General features: G+C 42.9%; 1 protein-coding gene across 1 annotated transcript; it reads left to right on the top strand.

The window, feature by feature from the left end:
- Positions 1–15,745: 15,745 nt before the first annotated feature.
- Positions 15,746–18,636, top strand: LOC106607676 (forkhead box protein A2). Its single transcript, XM_014204877.3, has 2 exons — positions 15,746–16,498; positions 17,103–18,636. Exons 1-2 carry the CDS (start codon positions 16,430–16,432, stop codon positions 18,279–18,281), a joined length of 1,248 nt encoding a protein of 415 aa, XP_014060352.1. The 5' UTR covers positions 15,746–16,429; the 3' UTR covers positions 18,282–18,636.
- Positions 18,637–18,960: the final 324 nt, after the last annotated feature.

Genomic DNA, 18,960 nt, shown 5'->3' on the forward strand with positions numbered 1-18,960 from the left:
CTGTGCCACTTGGGAGTCCGATTAAGGAAGACAAGTGTTTATTTCAGCAGAGAAGACGCGTACGCACTGACAACCCAGACTTTTCAGTACACATATCCTAACAAAACAAATACTTGTCGTTTTACAAATTAAATAGGTTGTAATATCGGTTTTTATGTTGTTATAACAACCTACATTTCTGTGCAGTACGGAAACGCAGATGAGGCATACAGGATTTCAACTGGATAGCACAGCCACCAAGTCAAAATTGGCAAGGTCTATATTGTAAAATTCATGATAACAAAAATGTGCTTTTTGGTCTTAATTTAAGGTTAGGCAAAAGGTTAGCAGTGTGGTTAAGGTTAGGGTGAATGTTTAAAATCAATTTGTAAGAAGATAAATTGTAGAAATAGGCGGGGTTGATGACTTTGTGGCTGTGGTAACTAGTGACGACCAATATGCAGGGCGGTGTGAAAGCGTTTCTATTAACACTGCTCCCTGCTACTGCGAGGACTCACCACAAGGGGTCACTGTACTCAAGATATAAACAGGCAGGGCATGATAAATCAATTTCATACGATCAAAAAAAATGTACAGGAATGATTGGGGGAGGAAGAGAGGAATTCAATTACCGAAGTCATTTATTTAGTCTATTCCCATATCACCATAGGATCAACAGTCTATAAACGCACACCTGTGCTTCTCTTCCTCCTCAGAGCAAAGATGTCCTAGTAGGGAGGACACAAGGCATTTCCAAGTAGGCTGCATTTTTAAGGAGGAGAGGATCTTATTTTCACCGCAGATCTCCATTTCACCAGAGAGACCACACCTAAGCAACTGTGCTCACAGATAGATTAACCTCAATGCTTTTAAAAAAAACGAATGCATTATGACTGTTTAGTATTATATACTATTATGTGAAATGTTTATAAGGGGATCTACACTCCCCTCCGTATGAATTCGGACAGTGAATTAGGACTGTTTTACTGTTTATAAATGAAAGTATTTTATGTATCTAGTCCCCCTATTTCAAGTAAGTATTTGAACAAATGTATTACAGTTTTTCTTAATCGTTTTGGTTCAATTCTCAAAAGATAATTATTTCTTTCAAAACAATAAGTTCAAATCTCTGAACAATTAGTTTCTTGTTCACACCAGATTTGAATTTCTTATTCATTTAAGCAAATTGCATGTGTTTTGGCAAATGTGTGCAAAAGTGTAAGTACAATTGTCTACAATTTGCACAATAACTACATGCACATGACTTGCTGATTAAAACTGATGAGTTGACTCTCAGTGAAACTGTCATACTCTTCACGACTTCTAAACATTCTTTCATCGTGCAAAATGATCCATTCAATTATCACAATCTGTCAGACATACATGTATATGCCATAAATATCTATGACATGGAATGTTTGTGATGTCTGCTAAATTGGCAAATCACCTGCCAGTTAACATAGTAATGAAATAGGAATCACAATCTTTCCAATCAAGTTTGGAAGCATATATATGGAGCTTGCCCCACAGCACAATCACTACCATTTTTGAACATGGGGGAACGTCACAACCCTGAACAGCAGCTACATGCTGGTGGAAGAGAACTAAGAATGTGTGGTGGTGGTGTTAGGGGAAGAAAGACAAAGAGTCCCTGATGAAATCAGAGCCATGTTATAAATCATGGTCTTACAATGGAAGAGGCAGGTTAGAGAGTATATTTTTGTACCTTTATTTAACTAGGCAAAGTCAGTTAAGAACAAATTCTTATTTTCAATGACAGTCTAGGAACAGTGGTTTAAACTGCCTTGTTCAGAAAGACATCAGGGATTTGATCTTGCAACCTTTCGGTTACCAGTCCAACACTCTAACCACTAGGCTACCCTGCCGCTCCTAAAGTACAGCCTAATGTAAACAGGGCCACAGTGTCATCAATTGTGCAAACATTCCATAGGGAAAACAGGTAAATGTGTACTCGTTCTTTACTTTTGTTACAGCATTTCATTCACAACAATACAGCAACTATTGTAAAGGTAAATTGTAAAAGAAAGTCACAATGTACCGTAAGATATGTATGAGGAATATACAGTAATACAGCACAATTTGAATACAATATACCATCTGTAACATGATCTATTTGTGAATTCTACATGTCATATATAGGACTGCACAACGACCTCATGCTTGTGGCAGAGTAGCAGTATTCAGCCATCAGCAAGAACGAGAAATTTGCAACATGGTCATAGCCAACAATTCCATCAGGCTAAGAGGGATCCGAAGTGCAATCATAAATGACAACGATATCTTCGCAAATATCAATTCTGTCAGCATTTCCACTATAGACAGAGTTTTGAAAAAAAATGACTATGAAACAGCTCTACAAGGTGCCATTTGAGAGGAATCGTGACAGAGTGAAGGAGCTGTGGTACCAGTATGTCTGGGTAAACCATTGGTGTGCACCTGGTATATTGTACAGGGAGTTTTACTGTACTTCAGTGATGCCTGTATATACTTCTTGAAGTTGTTGATACCTATAAGAACAGAAAACATTTATACTTTGCTAAACTGTCTGATTCTTGAATAGTCTATGTAAAACTAACTTTATATTTTGTTTCTGTGTTACTATATAGAAAATAATGTAGCTGGAAGGACATGAAATGACCCACATTCTTGTTTTTGTGGACGAGGCTGGGTTCAATCTGGCCAAAGGCAGGAGACGTGGCCGCAATCTCATTGGACACCGAGCCACAATTGGAACACCAGGCCAACGTGGGGGCAATATTATAATGTGTGCTGCCATTTCTGAGAAAGGTGTGAGCACACATATTCCACACATTGGGCTCTATAACACCCAATTTCTCCTGGCCTTCCTAAATACACTTTACAGAGACCTAATAACAGAACACGAAAGAGGTTTAGTTAGACCAGATTTGCAAATTATGTAATTGTGTGGGATAATGTCAGCTTCCACCGAACCAACATTGTTAGGGAATGGTTTGCTGCGTATGAAAGGATAACAATGGAGTTCCTTCCACCATACTCCCCATCTCTGAATCCGAAAGAAGAGTTTTGTTCAGCATGGAGGAGGAAAATATATGACTATCGGGCACAAGATCAGATGTCTCTGTTAGATGCCATGATTGCTGCTTGTGAGGAGATCACAGGCGATCATTGCAGGGGATGGTTGCGCCACGCAAGGAGATTTTTTCCCCCCTGTGCATCGCAAGGGAAAACATCAGATGTGATGTTGACGAAACTCCTTGACCTGACCAACAAAAGCAACAGGATGTCCACCAAGAAGATGGGAATTTGTAGTGTTACGTACTGTGATGCGTACAATTTATTGTTTTTTACAGAACTACTACAGGTTTTTTTCATTGTTGCATTTTTTTTTTGGCATGGATGTCATTTTGTGGCAAATTGTTTGTTCACTATATATGATTTTATATGTAAGAAATATGTAAAAATGTGTCACAGTATCTAACGAAGGTGGCGCCCCTCCTCGGTCGGGCGGCGCTCGGCGGTCGTCGTCGCCGGCCTATTAGCTGCCACCGATCGTTGTTTCTGTGTCTTTTGGTTTTGTCTGTCTATCTCGCACCTGTTTTGTGTTTGTCATTAGTGGGGGGTTATTTAGTGTGTATTTTCAGTTGGGGTTCTCGTGCGGGATTGTTTATTGTCCACTCAGGACAGTTGTGATTGTAAATTGTCATTGTCTATTATTATTGCCGGGCTGCGCCCCGTGCGCTTTTTTTTCCAGTGCGCTTATTTTGGGAAGGTGTTTTCCCCCTGGCAGACTTCGCCACGCGCCTGGTGCCCTACGGCTATTGCGTGTTACTATTATTATTAAAACACAGTTGCTCCGGCCCTCTGTCTCCTGCTCCTGATTCCACATCTCCACTGGTCCTAGACAGTCGTGACAAAATGGACATGCAAATGTGAATTTTCTGTTTACATGTAACACATTGCTACAAAAATACATTTACTGTATACATACAAATGTGCATATCCTTTTTCTGTGTACTACAGTATTGACTTTTCCCAGTAAACTTTTACCTACTGTTGAAATCGGTATCTAAAAAGCTGTGATATACAATAGCATTCAGCTAGTGTCACATCCTGACCATAGAAAGCTCTTATTTTCTATGGTAGAGTAGGTCAGGGCGTGACTGGGGGGGTTTATCTAGTTTATTTAGTTCTAGTTTCTTTTTTCTATGTTGGTATTTTTGTTCCCCAATTAGAGGCAGCTGGTCATCGTTGTCTCTAATTGGGGATCATATTTAAGTAGTTGTTTTTCCCACCTGTGTTTGTGGGAGATTATTTTGAGTTAGTGCATGTTGCACCGCTGTCGTCACGGTTGGTGTTTTGTTTATAGTTTATTGTTTGTCTTGCAAAGTTTCACATTATAATAAAAGATGTGGAACGATACCCACGCTGCGCCTTGGTCTCCTTCCTACGACGAACATGACAGAATCTCCCACCACCACCAGAGGACCAAGCAGCGTGGCCAGGAGTGGACATGGGAGGAGATCCTGGACGGCAAGGGGCCCTGGACACAGATTGGGGAGTATCGCCGTCCAAGGGAGGATATAGAGGCAGCAAAAGGGGAACGGCGACGATACGAGGAATTAGCACGGCAACGACGGAAACCCGAGAGGCAGCTCCCCAAAAATGTTTTTGGGGGGCACACGGGGAGATTGGCGGAGTCAGGGTTTAGACCTGAGCCAACTCCCCGTGCTTACCGTGGGGGCGTGTGACCAGTCAGGCACCGTGTTATGCGGTGATGCGCACTGTATCGCCGGTGCTTCCGGCGACAGTTCCCAGTCCGGAGCTTCCGGGGACAGTTCCCAGTCCGGAGCTTCCGGCGACAGTTCCCAGTCCGGAGCTTCCGGCGACAGTTCCCAGTCCGGAGCTTCCGGCGACAGTTCCCAGTCCGGAACCTCCAACAATGGTCCACAGCCCGGAACCTCCAACGACGGTCCCACAGCCCGGAACCTCCTGAGACGGTCCCGCAGCCCGGAGCCTCCTGAGACGGCCCCGCAGCCCGGAGCCTCCTGAGACGGCCCCGCAGCCCGGAGCCTCCTGAGACGGCCCCGAAGCCCGGAGCCTCCTGAGACGGCCCCGCAGCCCGGAGCTCCGCAGCCCGCAGCCCGGAGAGACGGGCCCGGAGAGACGGCCCCGCAGCCCGCAGCCCGGAGCTCCGGGCTGAGCCTCCAGCGACGGCCCCGCAGCCCGGAGCCTCCAGCGACGGGCCCGGAGCCTCCAGCGACGGTCCCGCAGCCCGGAGCCTCCAGCGACGGTCCCGCAGCCCGGAGCCTCCAGTGATGGTCCCGCAGTCCGGAGCCTCTAGCGATGCTGGCGGATCCGCAGGATGAGAGGGTTCTTCGACCCGCACCAGAACCGCCTCCGATGCAGGAGGATCCGCGGGATGAGAAGGTTCTTCATCCTGCACCAGAGCCGCCACCAACACTAAACACCCCCCCTAACCCTCCCTTTTGGTTTCAGGTTTTGCGGCCGGAGTTTTGCGGCCGGAGATTATTTTGAGTTAGTGCATGTTGCACCGCTGTCGTCACGGTTGGTGTTTTGTTTATAGTTTATTGTTTGTCTTGTAAAGTTTCACATTATAATAAAAGATGTGGAACGATACCAACTCTGCGTCTTGGTGTCCTTCCTACGATGAACGTGACAGCTAGACAAAACTGGTATAGTACAGTCAGCAGTCAGTGTCAACAAAAAAGTAGAACAAAACTGACATTTGTATATAACAAACATTTCCAGGGTTGACTGTCATGGTGAAAAAACATCTAAACATTTTGACCAGTACGGCTCACACGATGACAAAAAAAACGTTTAATTTTGGTGGCTTTGGCCAATTTACTGACACAATAACTAGGTTTTGAAGCATGAATTAAATGTTTTGGTTGAGTTACTACATTTTGTAGACATGCAATAGAGTTGTAACAATTGGCACTAACAGTTTAGAGAATGTTAAGACTGCTTCACAAAATGAGTCAAAGCGATTGAGAAACTGTAAAGTAGTCAAAAGTTAAGGATTTTGTCCCACATTCCATGCACTCAATGTCTAACTCAAACTGTCATTCTGCACACATTTGTTGTACTGCGCCGTTATTTGCCTGTTTGTGGCCCACCTGTTAGCTTGCACGATTCTTACCATTCTCCTTCGACCTCTCTCATCAACAAGCTGTTTTCGCCCACAGGACTGCCGCTGACTGGATGTTTTTTGTTTATCGCACCATTCTCTGTAAACCCTAGACACTGCAGTACGTGAAAAGCCCAGCAGGGTGACCGTTTCTGAGATACTGGAACCGGCGCGCCTGGCACCTACGATCATACCACGCTCAAAGTCACTTAGGTCACTCGTTTTGCCACTTCTAATGTTCAATCGAACAGTAACTGAATGCCTCGTCGCCTGTCTGCCTGCTTTATATAGCGAGCTACGGCCACGTGATGTAATGGGCTGGTGTACCTAATAAAGTTGCCACTGAATGAATATATTGCATATAATAGCCACTGCTAGTAGCCATGTATTCATCCAACAGTAAATGAAATGTCCTTTGCAGTTGTAGGCTACTATCCATGAGACCTATAGGCCTATACCCTCGTAATGGCTGCTCCATATCTAAAAGCCATATCAAATATCTTGGTTGTAAAACAGTTGACCCTGAGCTGAATATTGAGAGTTGAGAACAAAATATACCTACAGAAAGCTGATACCCTCCTCTCCTCGACAGGGACAAGAGGAGGAAGCTTCCAAAGCTTTGTTTTTCCGCAATTGCATTTTACAATGATATACAATCAGAACGCAATGTAGAATGTGCTCTTTCTACGTTCATAGGCACCATGATACATGATCATGGCTGTCTAACTGATTACATAGTCAGAGCAGGTCTCTTGACTGATGCCGCGTTAGACTTTGAATGTGATTTTGCGTGACCTCAGGCCATGTCACCTATTTCATTGTTTTATTTTTATATATATATATACACTGCTCAAAAAAATAAAGGGAACACTTAAACAACACAATGTAAGTCCAAGTCAATCACACTTCTGTGAAATCAAACTGTCCACTTAGGAAGCAACACTGATAGACAATACATTTCACATGCTGTTGTGCAAATGGAATAGACAACAGGTGGAAATTATAGGCAATTAGCAAGACACCTCCAATAAAGGAGTGGTTCTGCAGGTGGGGACCACAGACCACTTCTCAGTTCCTATGCTTCCTGGCTGATGTTTTGGTCACTTTTGAATGCTGGCGGTGCTTTCACTCTAGTGGTAGCATGAGACGGAGTCTACAACCCACACAAGTGGCTCAGGTAGTGCAGCTCATCCAGGATGGCACATCAATGCGAGCTGTGGCAAGAAGTCTTGCTGTGTCTGTCAGCGTAGTGTCCAGAGCATGGAGGCGCTACCAGGAGACAGGCCAGTACATCAGGAGACGTGGAGGAGGCCGTAGGAGGGCAACAACCCAGCAGCAGAACCGCTACCTCCGCCTTTGTGCAAGGAGGAGCAGGAGGAGCACTGCCAGAGCCCTGCAAAATGACCTCCAGCAGGCCACAAATGTGCATGTGTCTGCTCAAACGGTCAGAAACAGACTCCATGAGGGTGGTATGAGGGCCCGACGTCCACAGGTGGGGGTTGTGCTTACAGCCCAACACCGTGCAGGACGTTTGGCATTTGCCAGAGAACACCAAGATTGGCAAATTCGCCACTGGCGCCCTGTGCTCTTCACAGATGAAAGCAGGTTCACACTGAGCACGTGACAGACGTGACAGTCTGGAGACGCCGTGGAGAACGTTCTGCTGCCTGCAACATCCTCCAGCATGACCGGTTTGGCGGTGGGTCAGTCATGGTGTGGGGTGGCATTTCTTTGGGGGTCCGCACAGCCCTCCATGTGCTCGCCAGAGGTAGCCTGACTGCCATTAGGTCCCGAGATGAGATCCTCAGACCCCTTGAGAGACCATATGCTGGTGCGGTTGGCCCTGGGTTCCTCCTAATGCAAGACAATGCTAGACCTCATGTGGCTGGACTGTGTCAGCAGTTCCTGCAAGAGGAAGGCATTGATGCTATGGACTGGCCCGCCCGTTCCCCAGACCTGAATCCAATTGAGCAGATCTGGGACATCATGTCTCGCTCCATCCACCAACGCCACGTTGCACCAGACTGTCCAGGAGTTGGAGGATGCTTTAGTCCAGGTCTGGGAGGAGATCCCTCAGGAGACCATCCGCCACCTCATCAGGAGCATGCCCAGGCGTTGTAGGGAGGTCATACAGGCACGTGGAGGCCACACACACTACTGAGCCTCATTTTGACTTGTTTTAAGGACATTACATCAAAGTTGGATCAGCCTGTAGTGTGGTTTTCCACTTTAATTTTGAGTGTGACTCCAAATCCAGACCTCCATGGGTTGATAAATTGGATTTCCATTGATTATTTTTGTGTGATTTTGTTGTCAGCACATTCAACTATGTAAAGAAAAAAGTATTTAATAAGATTATTTCTTTCATTCAGATCTAGGATGTGTTGTTTAAGTGTTCCCTTTATTTTTTTGAGCAGTATATATATATAAAAAAAGCAGCCCACCCAATTAAAAAATTATCAAGCTTTGAAAATTAGCAATACAGTGAGCTTCAAAAGTATTGGGACAGTGACACATTTTCTGTTGTTTTGGCTCTGCACAAATACCAAACTTTAGACTACTTTAATGCACATATAACTGAATTTGTCCCCAATACCTTTGGTCCCCTAAAATGGGAGGACTATGTACAAAAAGTGTTAGAATTAGTAAACGGTTCACCCGATATGGATGAAAATACCCTCAAATTAAAGCTGACAGTCTGCACTTTAACCTCATAGTCAATGTATCATTTCAAATCCAAAGTGCTGGAGTACAGAGGCAAAACAACATTCTAAACGGTAAAACAGATTTGGATGAAAAAAGATGACATTCTGTACGGTCGCCTCGTTTGAAACATTTGATCTCCAATCCAAAATGCTGGAGTATGCTTCACTGTCCAATTACGTGTATGTAATCAAACGGTGAAAGAATACTTTGGTCTTGCTCATGAAGGCCATACCAACCTCAGCGCAGCTAATACTGGAGCAAATATGTGTAAAGCAAAGGCATAGGGTAATATTTAGTTATAGGTATCTTTGACTTGACATAGTCTGGAGGTGATTCCTCCTCCTCAGGACAAATGTGCAATCTGTTCTATAGCCCAGAATGTGAATTGTATTTACACAAAATGTGATCAAATAGTTTGCTAAATGTGATAGGCTGGTCCTTGGCTGTGGTGATCAGACATTGTGAGGATTAAGAATGTAATAGCTATGGATGTATCCCAAATGGTACCCTATTCCATATACTGTAGTTATTGGTCACTACTTTTGACCAGTGCCCATATAGAGAACAGGGTGCCATTTGGGATGTTCCCTATCTGAGTTAAGATGAAGGATTGAGGGGGCATCCCTCAGCTTAATGAACAGTTGAATTACTTGCATTCTCCTGTTTCTTTAACTCACATTGTAGTTGTTGTGTTGTTTGTTCTATTTTCTATTATTATCTATACAGTACTGTTATTGTTATCACTGCATTGTTGGGAAAGAGCTCTCAAGGTAATTTCACTGTACTGTTTTGCACCTGTTCTATCCTGTGGATGTGGCGAATAAACTTTGAAACAACTTGAAACTTAACTGACCCCCCGCTGTGCATCTTCTAAGTCAAACTTCTCATGCCATAGAAACTTCACCACGCTAATAATACTTCCTGCAGACATCTGGAATACACAGCAGCCTCTGAAAGAGGGGACCAGAGAAGTCTTAGCTAAGTGACAATATTTGCTCACCTGAGATACACACATCTGGCTGTTGGAATGGCCTGCCTAGCCAGGAAGGCAGCTGGTTGCTACTGCTGAGGGCAGACAGACGGGTCAGTCGGGAAGGCCAAGGAAGTTTTGAGGAGGAGTGGTGTCTCCCCGGCCAGGTGGCTGTTTCTCACTCCATGTTTGTCCGGAGCTGTAGGAGGCTGATGAGGTGCTAATCTGAGACTCCGTCCCAAATGGCACCCTTTTCCTACGGGCCCTGGTCCAAAGTAGTACACTACATAGGGAATAGCGTGCCATTTGGAACGCAAGGTGAGGAGTGTCCATGCCATTAGCCTACACTGTGGTTAGCCTGTTAGCCTGTCAGAGCCTGTAAAGAAACTGATTGATTAGGATCTGGTAGGGCGTTCTCGGGTAGACAAACACAGATTGGACACTTATGTTGTTTGCCGCCAGGGAGCTTTGTCATGGAGCCGAGAGTGACATCAGTGAAGCTCTCACTGATTTTACTAAAGAAGACCCCACCCTGTTTTTCAGTAAACAAGACAAATTGCATCTTGCAAGTCAGAGGACCAAGGGAGGTAGCTAGATATCACTGGGATAGATGGAAGTGTCTTTGTGCTGTCATGTTTTGAAGTTCCCTTATTAAAAAAAATGATCAAAGAAGTGCCATCAGGCTGATGGAAAAAAACACGAAGCCATCAGCTATAATACATTTCTGAACAAAGGTTAACTGTATGAAAAATAATCAACTAGTTATTATAGTATAGAATGCATAAACAGGCATATCTCAACGGTTGAAATAAAACCATGTACATTTGATTCATATACAGTACACCAAAAGGCGAGCAAAATAATTATCCTTCTGTAGACTAATAATGTATTATGTATCTAGCCTTATAACAGGTGTATTACAGTGCCTTCAGAAGGTATTCACACCCATTGACCTTTTCCACATGTTGTTGTGTTACAGCCTGCATTTTAAATGGAATAAAGTGATTTTTTTTTGGTCACTGGCCTACACACAATACCCCATAATGTCAAATTGGAATTGTGTTTTTGAAATGTTTTACAAATGAATTATAAATGAGTATTCAAATAGTATTCAACCCATTTGTTATGGCAATCCTAAATAAATTCAGGATTAAAAATGTGGATAACAAGTCTCATAATAAGTTGCATGGACTCACTCTGTGTGCAATAATTGTATTTAACATGATTTTTTAATGACTACCTCATCTCTGTGTCACACATACAATTACAGTATCTGTAAGGTCCCCCAGTCAAGTAGTGAATTTCAAACACAGATTAAATCACCAAGACCAGGGAGGTTTTCCAACGCCTCGCAAAGAAGGGCACCTATTGGTAGATGGGTAAAAAATGTAAAAAGGAAACATTGACTATCCCTTTGAACATGGTGAAGTTATTAATCACACTTTGGATGGTGTATCAATACACCCAGTCACTACAAAGATACAGGCGTCCTTCCTAACTCAGTTGCCAGAGAGGAAGGAAACCGCTCAGGGATTTCATCATGAGGCCAATGGTGACTTTAAAACAGTTACTGAGTTAAAAGGCTGTGATAGGAGAAGACTGAGGATGGATCAACAACACTGTAGTTACTCCACAATACTAAGCTAATTGACAGAGTGAAAAGAAGTATCAGAACTCAGGATGAGACCCAGATGCAGACAGCTAGAATCACAGATGTTTATTGACAAAACATGGGGCAGGCAAAAGACAGGTCAAGGGCAGGCAGAGGTCCGTAATCCAGGGCAGAGTCAGGCAGGTACAGGAGAGCAGGCAGGCTTGGGGGCAGGCAGAATGGTCAGAACCGGGGAAACTAGGAAACAGAAACTTGAGAAAACAGGAAGACGGGAAAGCACGCTGGTAAGACCTGACAAGACATGACGAACTGGCAACAAACAAACAGAGAACACAGGTATAAATGCATAGGGGATAATGGGGAAGACGGGCGACACCTGGAGGGGTGGAAACAAGCACAAAGAAAGATGAAACTGATCAGGGTGTGACAAGAACGAAGATTGTACAGAATAAAAAATATTCCAAAACATGCATCCTGTTTGCAATAAGGCACTAAAGTAATACTGCAAGAAATGTAGCAAAGTAATTCACTTTTTGTCCTGAATACAAAGTGTTATGTTTGGGGGCAATCCAATACAACACATTACTGAGCACCACTCTCCATATTTTCAAGCATAGCGATGGCTGCATCATGCTATGGGTGTGTTTGTAATCAAGGACTGGGTCATTTTTCAGGATAAAAATAAGCTGAAAATTCTTGAGAAAAACCTGGTTCAGTCTACTTTCCACCAGACATTGGGAGATTAATTCACCTTTCAGCAGGACAATAACCTAAAACACAAGGCCAAATCTACACTGGAGTTGCTTACCTAGGAGACTGAATGTTCCTGAGTGGCTGAGTCACAGTTTTGGCTTAAATCTACTTGAAAATCTATGGCAAGATCTGAAAATGGTTGCCTAGCAATGATCAACACTGCTAGAGGTTGAAGAATTTGAAAAGAATAATGAGCAAATGTTGCACAATCAAGGTGTGGAAAACTCTTAGAGACTTATCCAGAAAGACTCACAGCTGTAGTCGCTGCCAAAGGTGCTTCTACAAAGTACTGACTTAAGGTTGTGAATACTTATATAAATGAGATATTTGTGTCTTTCCTTTTCAATACATTTGCTAAAATTTCTAAACATGTTTTCAATTTGTCATTATAGGGTGTTGTGTGTAAGTGTGAGAAAAAATATATGTAATCCATTTTGAATCCAGGCTGTAACAACAAAATGTGAAATAAGTCAAGGGGTATGAATACTTTCTGAAGGCACTGTACATACCAATGGATCCTGTGAAACCTAATCTGTCTTCCATTTCAACTCACAATATGCTTTCAATATGAAAAGGAGTGTATTGGTGCATTAAGAGTGACGCTTTCTGGTCTAGGACCCTGTGTGTGTGTGTATACAGAGAGCACGGTGGTCCAGCCAGCTAGTGCAATAACCGCTTTCCTTAGATCTGAAACAGCAGTCTCTTGTTCCCTTTCACCTTGGTTGTGTGTCCTCCCTGTCCCGCCGCCTTTCAGATTCATCTCCAGGTAAACACACTGTGGCAGGCCGCAAACCTGCAGCCAACAGCCGTTGTCACAGCTGTACAGGATAAAGGCCCCAACCAAAGCCTCCCTCAATTTAGTATGTTTGCTGTCACTATAGGCAAATGGCAGCAAACATTTTGTGGTTTCGTCTCACACTGAAAAGACTCTTTATTAATCACTAGCTTAACCTCTTACCCTTGTGTTTCTTGAAAAGTTGTTCTGGGGGACTAGGGTAACTGGCAGAACAACGAATTAAGGGGATTTTAACTCCCTATGCCACAGTGCAAAACATTGTAATGAAACTGGCACATTCATAGATTCCTACTCCCTGGATATTTATATGCATGCTATAGTTTGTATCGTTCTTTTCTTTTCTTCTTTATCTTCTCTCATTCTTTGGTCAATATGATGTGTTTTGGTCAATATAATGTGTTTTGGTCAATATAATGTGTTTTGGTCAATATGATGTGTTTTGGCCAATATGATGTGTTTTGGCCAATATAATGTGTTTTGGTCAATATAATGTGTTTTGGCCAATATAATGTGTTTTGGTCAATATGATGTGTTTTGGTCAATATGATGTGTTTTGGTCAATATGTTGTGTTTTGGTCAATATGATGTGTTTTGGTCAATATTATGTGTTGTAATCTTTGAGAATGCAATACATTCACTCAGCAAACACATAATTCACCCAATCAAATAGATTTCAGGGAATAAAATTGAGCAGAGACAAATTGTAAAAAATGTGCTAATGTTACTCTACTTCTAAAGTAATGATTGACTTGAAGGCCATTGTGGTGCCTTTATTGACACGCTTTGTGATGAATCAGCCTCAGCGCATTTGATAGGAGCAATACACCTACAGTAAGCCACTAGATAGTACTGTATCAGTGCTTGTGAGAAGACACTGGTTCACCTAACAGTCAACAGAACCCCTTAAGAGAGTGTGAGGTCAAACACGATTAATGTTTACCTGTTAACTACCTATGTGGCAGCACTAAATCATTATCACAAATTGTCATTGATGACAGGGTAAACAGTACCCTTAATAGAAGGGTATCCTAATGACTTTATAACACATTCATAAGCTACACACACACACACACACACACACACACACACACACACACACACACACACACATATATATATATATATAACCGCATTCATAATTCGTTGACATAAGCATTACAAATGTTGGTATACTTCTCATGAATCTGTTATGTAGGCTATGGCTTACAATACATTCTAACAATTGTGCACTTTTTCGTGACATTATTATCAGAATGACTATGAATAGTAGATTAAGGAAGTTATCACAATTAAATATCAGATGTAACATTCTTCCAACACCATCATTTAAAGATTCCATCGCTGGCCTGTGCGCGTGTACTATAGTGTGTATTTGGCAAATACATCACCAGTTAAACTGCTCCATTAATATCACCTCAATAGTATCCTTGTTTTCCGTAGCTAGGATTATCAGCGATTGCTGTGGATATCCATTCCAGCTCTAGTGATCAAACACGTTAGATAAACTTTGCTTCTCTTGAAACCAGCATATCAAACATAGGGCAGCAAGGCTGCAAGGCCTTCGCAAAAGTCAATAAAATGATGGTTCCGACACATTAGTATAGACACAGTGTTATGTTTGAATAATCTCTATTCTCCAGACAGCCACTAACTACATCAGGGGAAATTAAAATAGGCCTAGATCATGTGAAAATATTTGTTTGATATTGTCTGAAATGGAGGTTCTGTTGACAGTAAGCGCCTTTCAACGGGGTATGGTAGGTAGTAGGTGCCAGGCGCACTGAGTGCACGAAACATTAGGAACACCTGCTCTTTCCATGACAAAGACTGGCCAGGGGGATCCAGGTGAAAGATATGATCCTTATTGATGTCACCTGTTAAATTCACTTCAATCAGTGTAGATGAAGGGGAGGAGACAGGTTAAAGAAGGATTTTTTTAAGCCTTAAGACAATTGAGACATGGATTGTGTATGTGTGCCATTCAGAGGGTGAATGGGCAAGACAAAAGATGTAAGTGCCTTTCAACGGGGTATGGTAGTAGGTGCCAGGCGCACCAGCTTGAGTGTGTCAATAACTTCAACGCTGCTGGGTTTTTCACGCTCAACAGTTTCCCGTGCGTATCAACAATGGTCCACTAAGGACATCCAGCCAACTTGACACAACTGTGAGAAGCATTGGAGTCAACATGGGCCAGCATCGCTGTGGAACGCTTTCGACACATTGTAGTCCATGCCCCGACGAATTGAGACTGTTTTGAGGGCAAAGGTGGGGTGCAAGTCAACATTAGGAAGGTGTTCCTAATGTTTTGTTCACTCAGTGTACTTCAGAGCTCACATTGCAGATGGATCAATCGTTTGTTGTCCACTGAAGTATTTTGTAATACACAACGGAGGTATAATAAAATAAATATGATATAATTGCATTACTTGCGTTAACACTTAGAATTCAAGAGACAATTATGCACAATATTAGGCCTATATGTTAATGATAACGACCCAAAATCTTACAGCGTCCCTCGAGTTGAGTTGACCCTGAACATTTGTTTGCGATGTTTCGAAATTCGAAATGCTGCACACAACGTTCTACGAAGTTGTGCATTTCTGTCATCACCACTGGGTAGACTAGACTACCCTTATCGCCCCCTCACTCCAGAATTTAATCGATGCATGGACCCCTGGACTTATTGCTCAAATAAAAACATTCCCATGTTACAGTCGTCAATCGTTATTCAATACGGCCTAAAATACTATTAAAAGTGGTGTTTTATAGTCACCCATAATATCTCCATATCAATATGCCTTTTTATTATATCGATGTAGCATTGTGGTTTGGTGAAGTAACTGGTTAGGAAATTGCTTGTTTATTTAGACAAAATGTTTTGATTGCATGCTGAAACTGTAAAATGTGACAGGAATGCAAATGAAGTTAGGCGAGGACCACACTCCTTGAGAGAAATGACAATACTCGGTCAGAAGACGCCAAACCACATTCCTATAAGCCTTCTTAGAATTCAAAATTCCTTGTCTTTTTTTTTTTTCTGGTGGAAAACAATCACATTTGACATATTGGATCGAATGGGTTTGCCCTTTTCAGACAGCGCAGGTGTACAACAGAGGGCCAAACGGAGGAGTCTCGTACCTAGGTGTGAGCAGATTATTCAAATAGGGAATTGAAAGAGTGAGGGTTGGAGGCTCGAACGCCAACGCGACACATGCTGCTATACCACAGCACGACGAGGAGCTAACGTCATTACAACTCTTGTCATCGTCATTCGCTTTACTGCGTCTGAAGGCACTCCGGGCAGAAAGATACCCATGAACCAGTCCCCAGGCAGCACGCAGACTAAACGACCTGGGTTGCCTGTGGTCCCCTATCGGTTTTAGGGCAGTTTTTTTTCACTTAATCTTCTGCTGGGACTGAGAGAGGCTGTTGACGGAAATTGGTTTTGGACGGTCCACAATGCTAAGCGCTGTTAAAATGGAAGGACACGAGCATTCAGACTGGAGCGCTTACTACGGAGAGCCCGAGGTGGGTAGAGTTTATATATATATATATATATATATATGCATTTTGCTGTCTATACAACTCAATATTATCCTTGAGATAATATTAACTTTGTGATCAAATATTGACTTGAGGCACCATAGAAATCCTGCCGGATCTCTTCGCTCTCCTGACCAATGTCTAGTGAGGTTGGAAAGAACATTTACGAAATATATTACTTGAATCTTTATTATTTTGAAAATCGAATTGAAACTGAAATGTATCTCTTATTATTTCATCGTAGCACATAATTTGCCTTTTGACTATGTATCGAATTAGGCTATTACGGAGACTACAATGAGCCCTTCGCCTCATTAGGCTACATTCGTTGACTAATTCTTCCCCCTTTTTCAATCGCTTTCGTTTTGCGAATAAAATAGCGTTAGAATATTCTTTAGGATGTAGGTCTATATGCACTTATTCACTGTTTGAACGTAATTGTTTGAAGTTACAAATTAAGATTGGATATTTGGCCAACTGAAAAAAAAGAATTTCTGTAGGTATAATTATTTCGAGGTGATTTATATAGTGTCTACTTTATTCACATTTTTAAAGATATTATTGACGTTGTGCACTCTTTTCTCTACAGTGCTATACCTCAGTTGGGAACATGACACAACACACCGGTCTGGGAATGAACTCGATGAGCAGCTATATGAGCATGCCTGGAATGACTTCAACCAGCAACATGTCAGGCAGCCCCATGAACATGTCATACGTCAACACGGGTGTGAACCACTCCATGGCCGCGATGTCACCGGGCTCCGGGACCATGCACAGTATGGGAGCAGGGATGGCGGGCATGAGCGCGGCGCTGAACCCGAACATGAGCCCCATAAACACCCAGTCTCCATCGATGAATGCCCTGACCTCCTATAATAATATGAGCGTTATGAGCCCCATGTATGGACAGTCCAACATAAGGTCAAGGGACCCCAAAACATACAGGAGAAGCTATACGCACGCCAAGCCCCCATATTCCTACATTTCTCTCATCACCATGGCTTTACAGCAGTCTACCACAAAGATGCTGACGTTGAATGAGCTATACCAATGGATCCAGGACCTCTTCCCCTTCTACAGACAGAACCAGCAGCGCTGGCAAAACTCTATCCGCCACTCTCTATCCTTCAACGACTGCTTCCTCAAAGTGCCCAGGTCCCCGGATAAGCCGGGCAAAGGATCTTTCTGGACCCTTCACCCGGACTCAGGGAATATGTTTGAGAACGGCTGCTATCTCCGGAGGCAAAAGCGGTTCAGGTGCGAGAAAGACCTCGGCAGGGAGACCGGGAAGAAAACTTCCGAGGGCGGCTCTAACAGCAGCCCAGAGAGCTGTAACGGTAACGAATCACCCCACCCTACCCCGTCCGTAAAAGACGTCAAGCGGCCAGTATCTAACCCGAAACCCCGGCAGCAGGTAATGAGCCCCGCGGAGCACGCGCTCTCTCCTATCCCACAGACTCACCATCTCCTGTCTCAGCATCACTCGGTGCTCGTGCACGAAGCGCACCTGAAGCCGGAGCACCACTATTCATTCAATCACCCCTTCTCCATCAACAATCTAATGTCGTCGGAACAGCAGCATCACCACAAAATGGACCTAAAAACGTATGAACAGATGATGCAGTACGGCTATGGTTCACCGATGACAGGGCCGCTGTCCATGGGCTCAATGTCAACTAAAACGGGCTTAGATGTTGCTTCTACACCCACAGACACTTCCTACTACCAAGGTGTGTATTCGAGGCCAATCGTGAACCCGTCTTGAATTTGAATCTGCATTCAATTAACTTTTTCTAACAATTAAAATGTGTACATTTGTAAATTGGTAGTTTTTTGGGGGGTTTTATGGATCACCTTTTCTGGACATTGGACATGGAAGAGACTGATTCAGTGTCATGTTCGTTCAGAGTATGTTGATATGTGACGACATTATTTCATACAGACACTTACATTCATTGAAGGCGTAACTGTGGGATTCACAGGCACCTCGGTATGTTACAAATTGTGAGACGTGCTCTGTGCTAATATCGTTTGTGTATCCCTTTTAACTTAGGCTATACGTTGTTAATGTGTATTCATGTAGCAAGCGAAAATCTATATTAAAGTATTATTTGATATTACTATTCTGTCTGCATTATTATATGGTAACAGCTTAAGGTTAAGGTTAATTATGCAATAGGCTAACCATGATGAAAACATTTTTAAATATCTAACACCTTTATTTAAGAAAGACTAGCAGTTAGGTCAAATATAAAACAATGAAAGATAAGCAGCATCAATGAATAAAGAAATATGTCTGTATTTATAGGCCTACTTATAGGCCTACACTATAGGCCTATATACTATTCAATAAGACAATATATCCAAATGCACATTTAGGATTAAAGGTTGCAATTTTCGCCAAGAAACGAAACGAAGACCACCACACCCCAAAAAATGTAATA

Source organism: Salmo salar, chromosome 06 (assembly GCF_965601325.2).
Source record: "Salmo salar chromosome 06, fSalSal1, whole genome shotgun sequence".
Taxonomy (NCBI): domain Eukaryota; kingdom Metazoa; phylum Chordata; class Actinopteri; order Salmoniformes; family Salmonidae; genus Salmo; species Salmo salar.

Excerpts from the sequence above, each read along its gene's own strand:
- LOC106607676 (XM_014204877.3), top strand. The coding sequence starts at position 16,430 with ATGCTAAGCGCTGTTAAAATGGAAGGACACGAGCATTCAGACTGGAGC. Across the intron at positions 16,499-17,102 it reads CTTACTACGGAGAGCCCGAG|TGCTATACCTCAGTTGGGAA; the intron begins GTGGGTAGAGTT and ends TTTTCTCTACAG.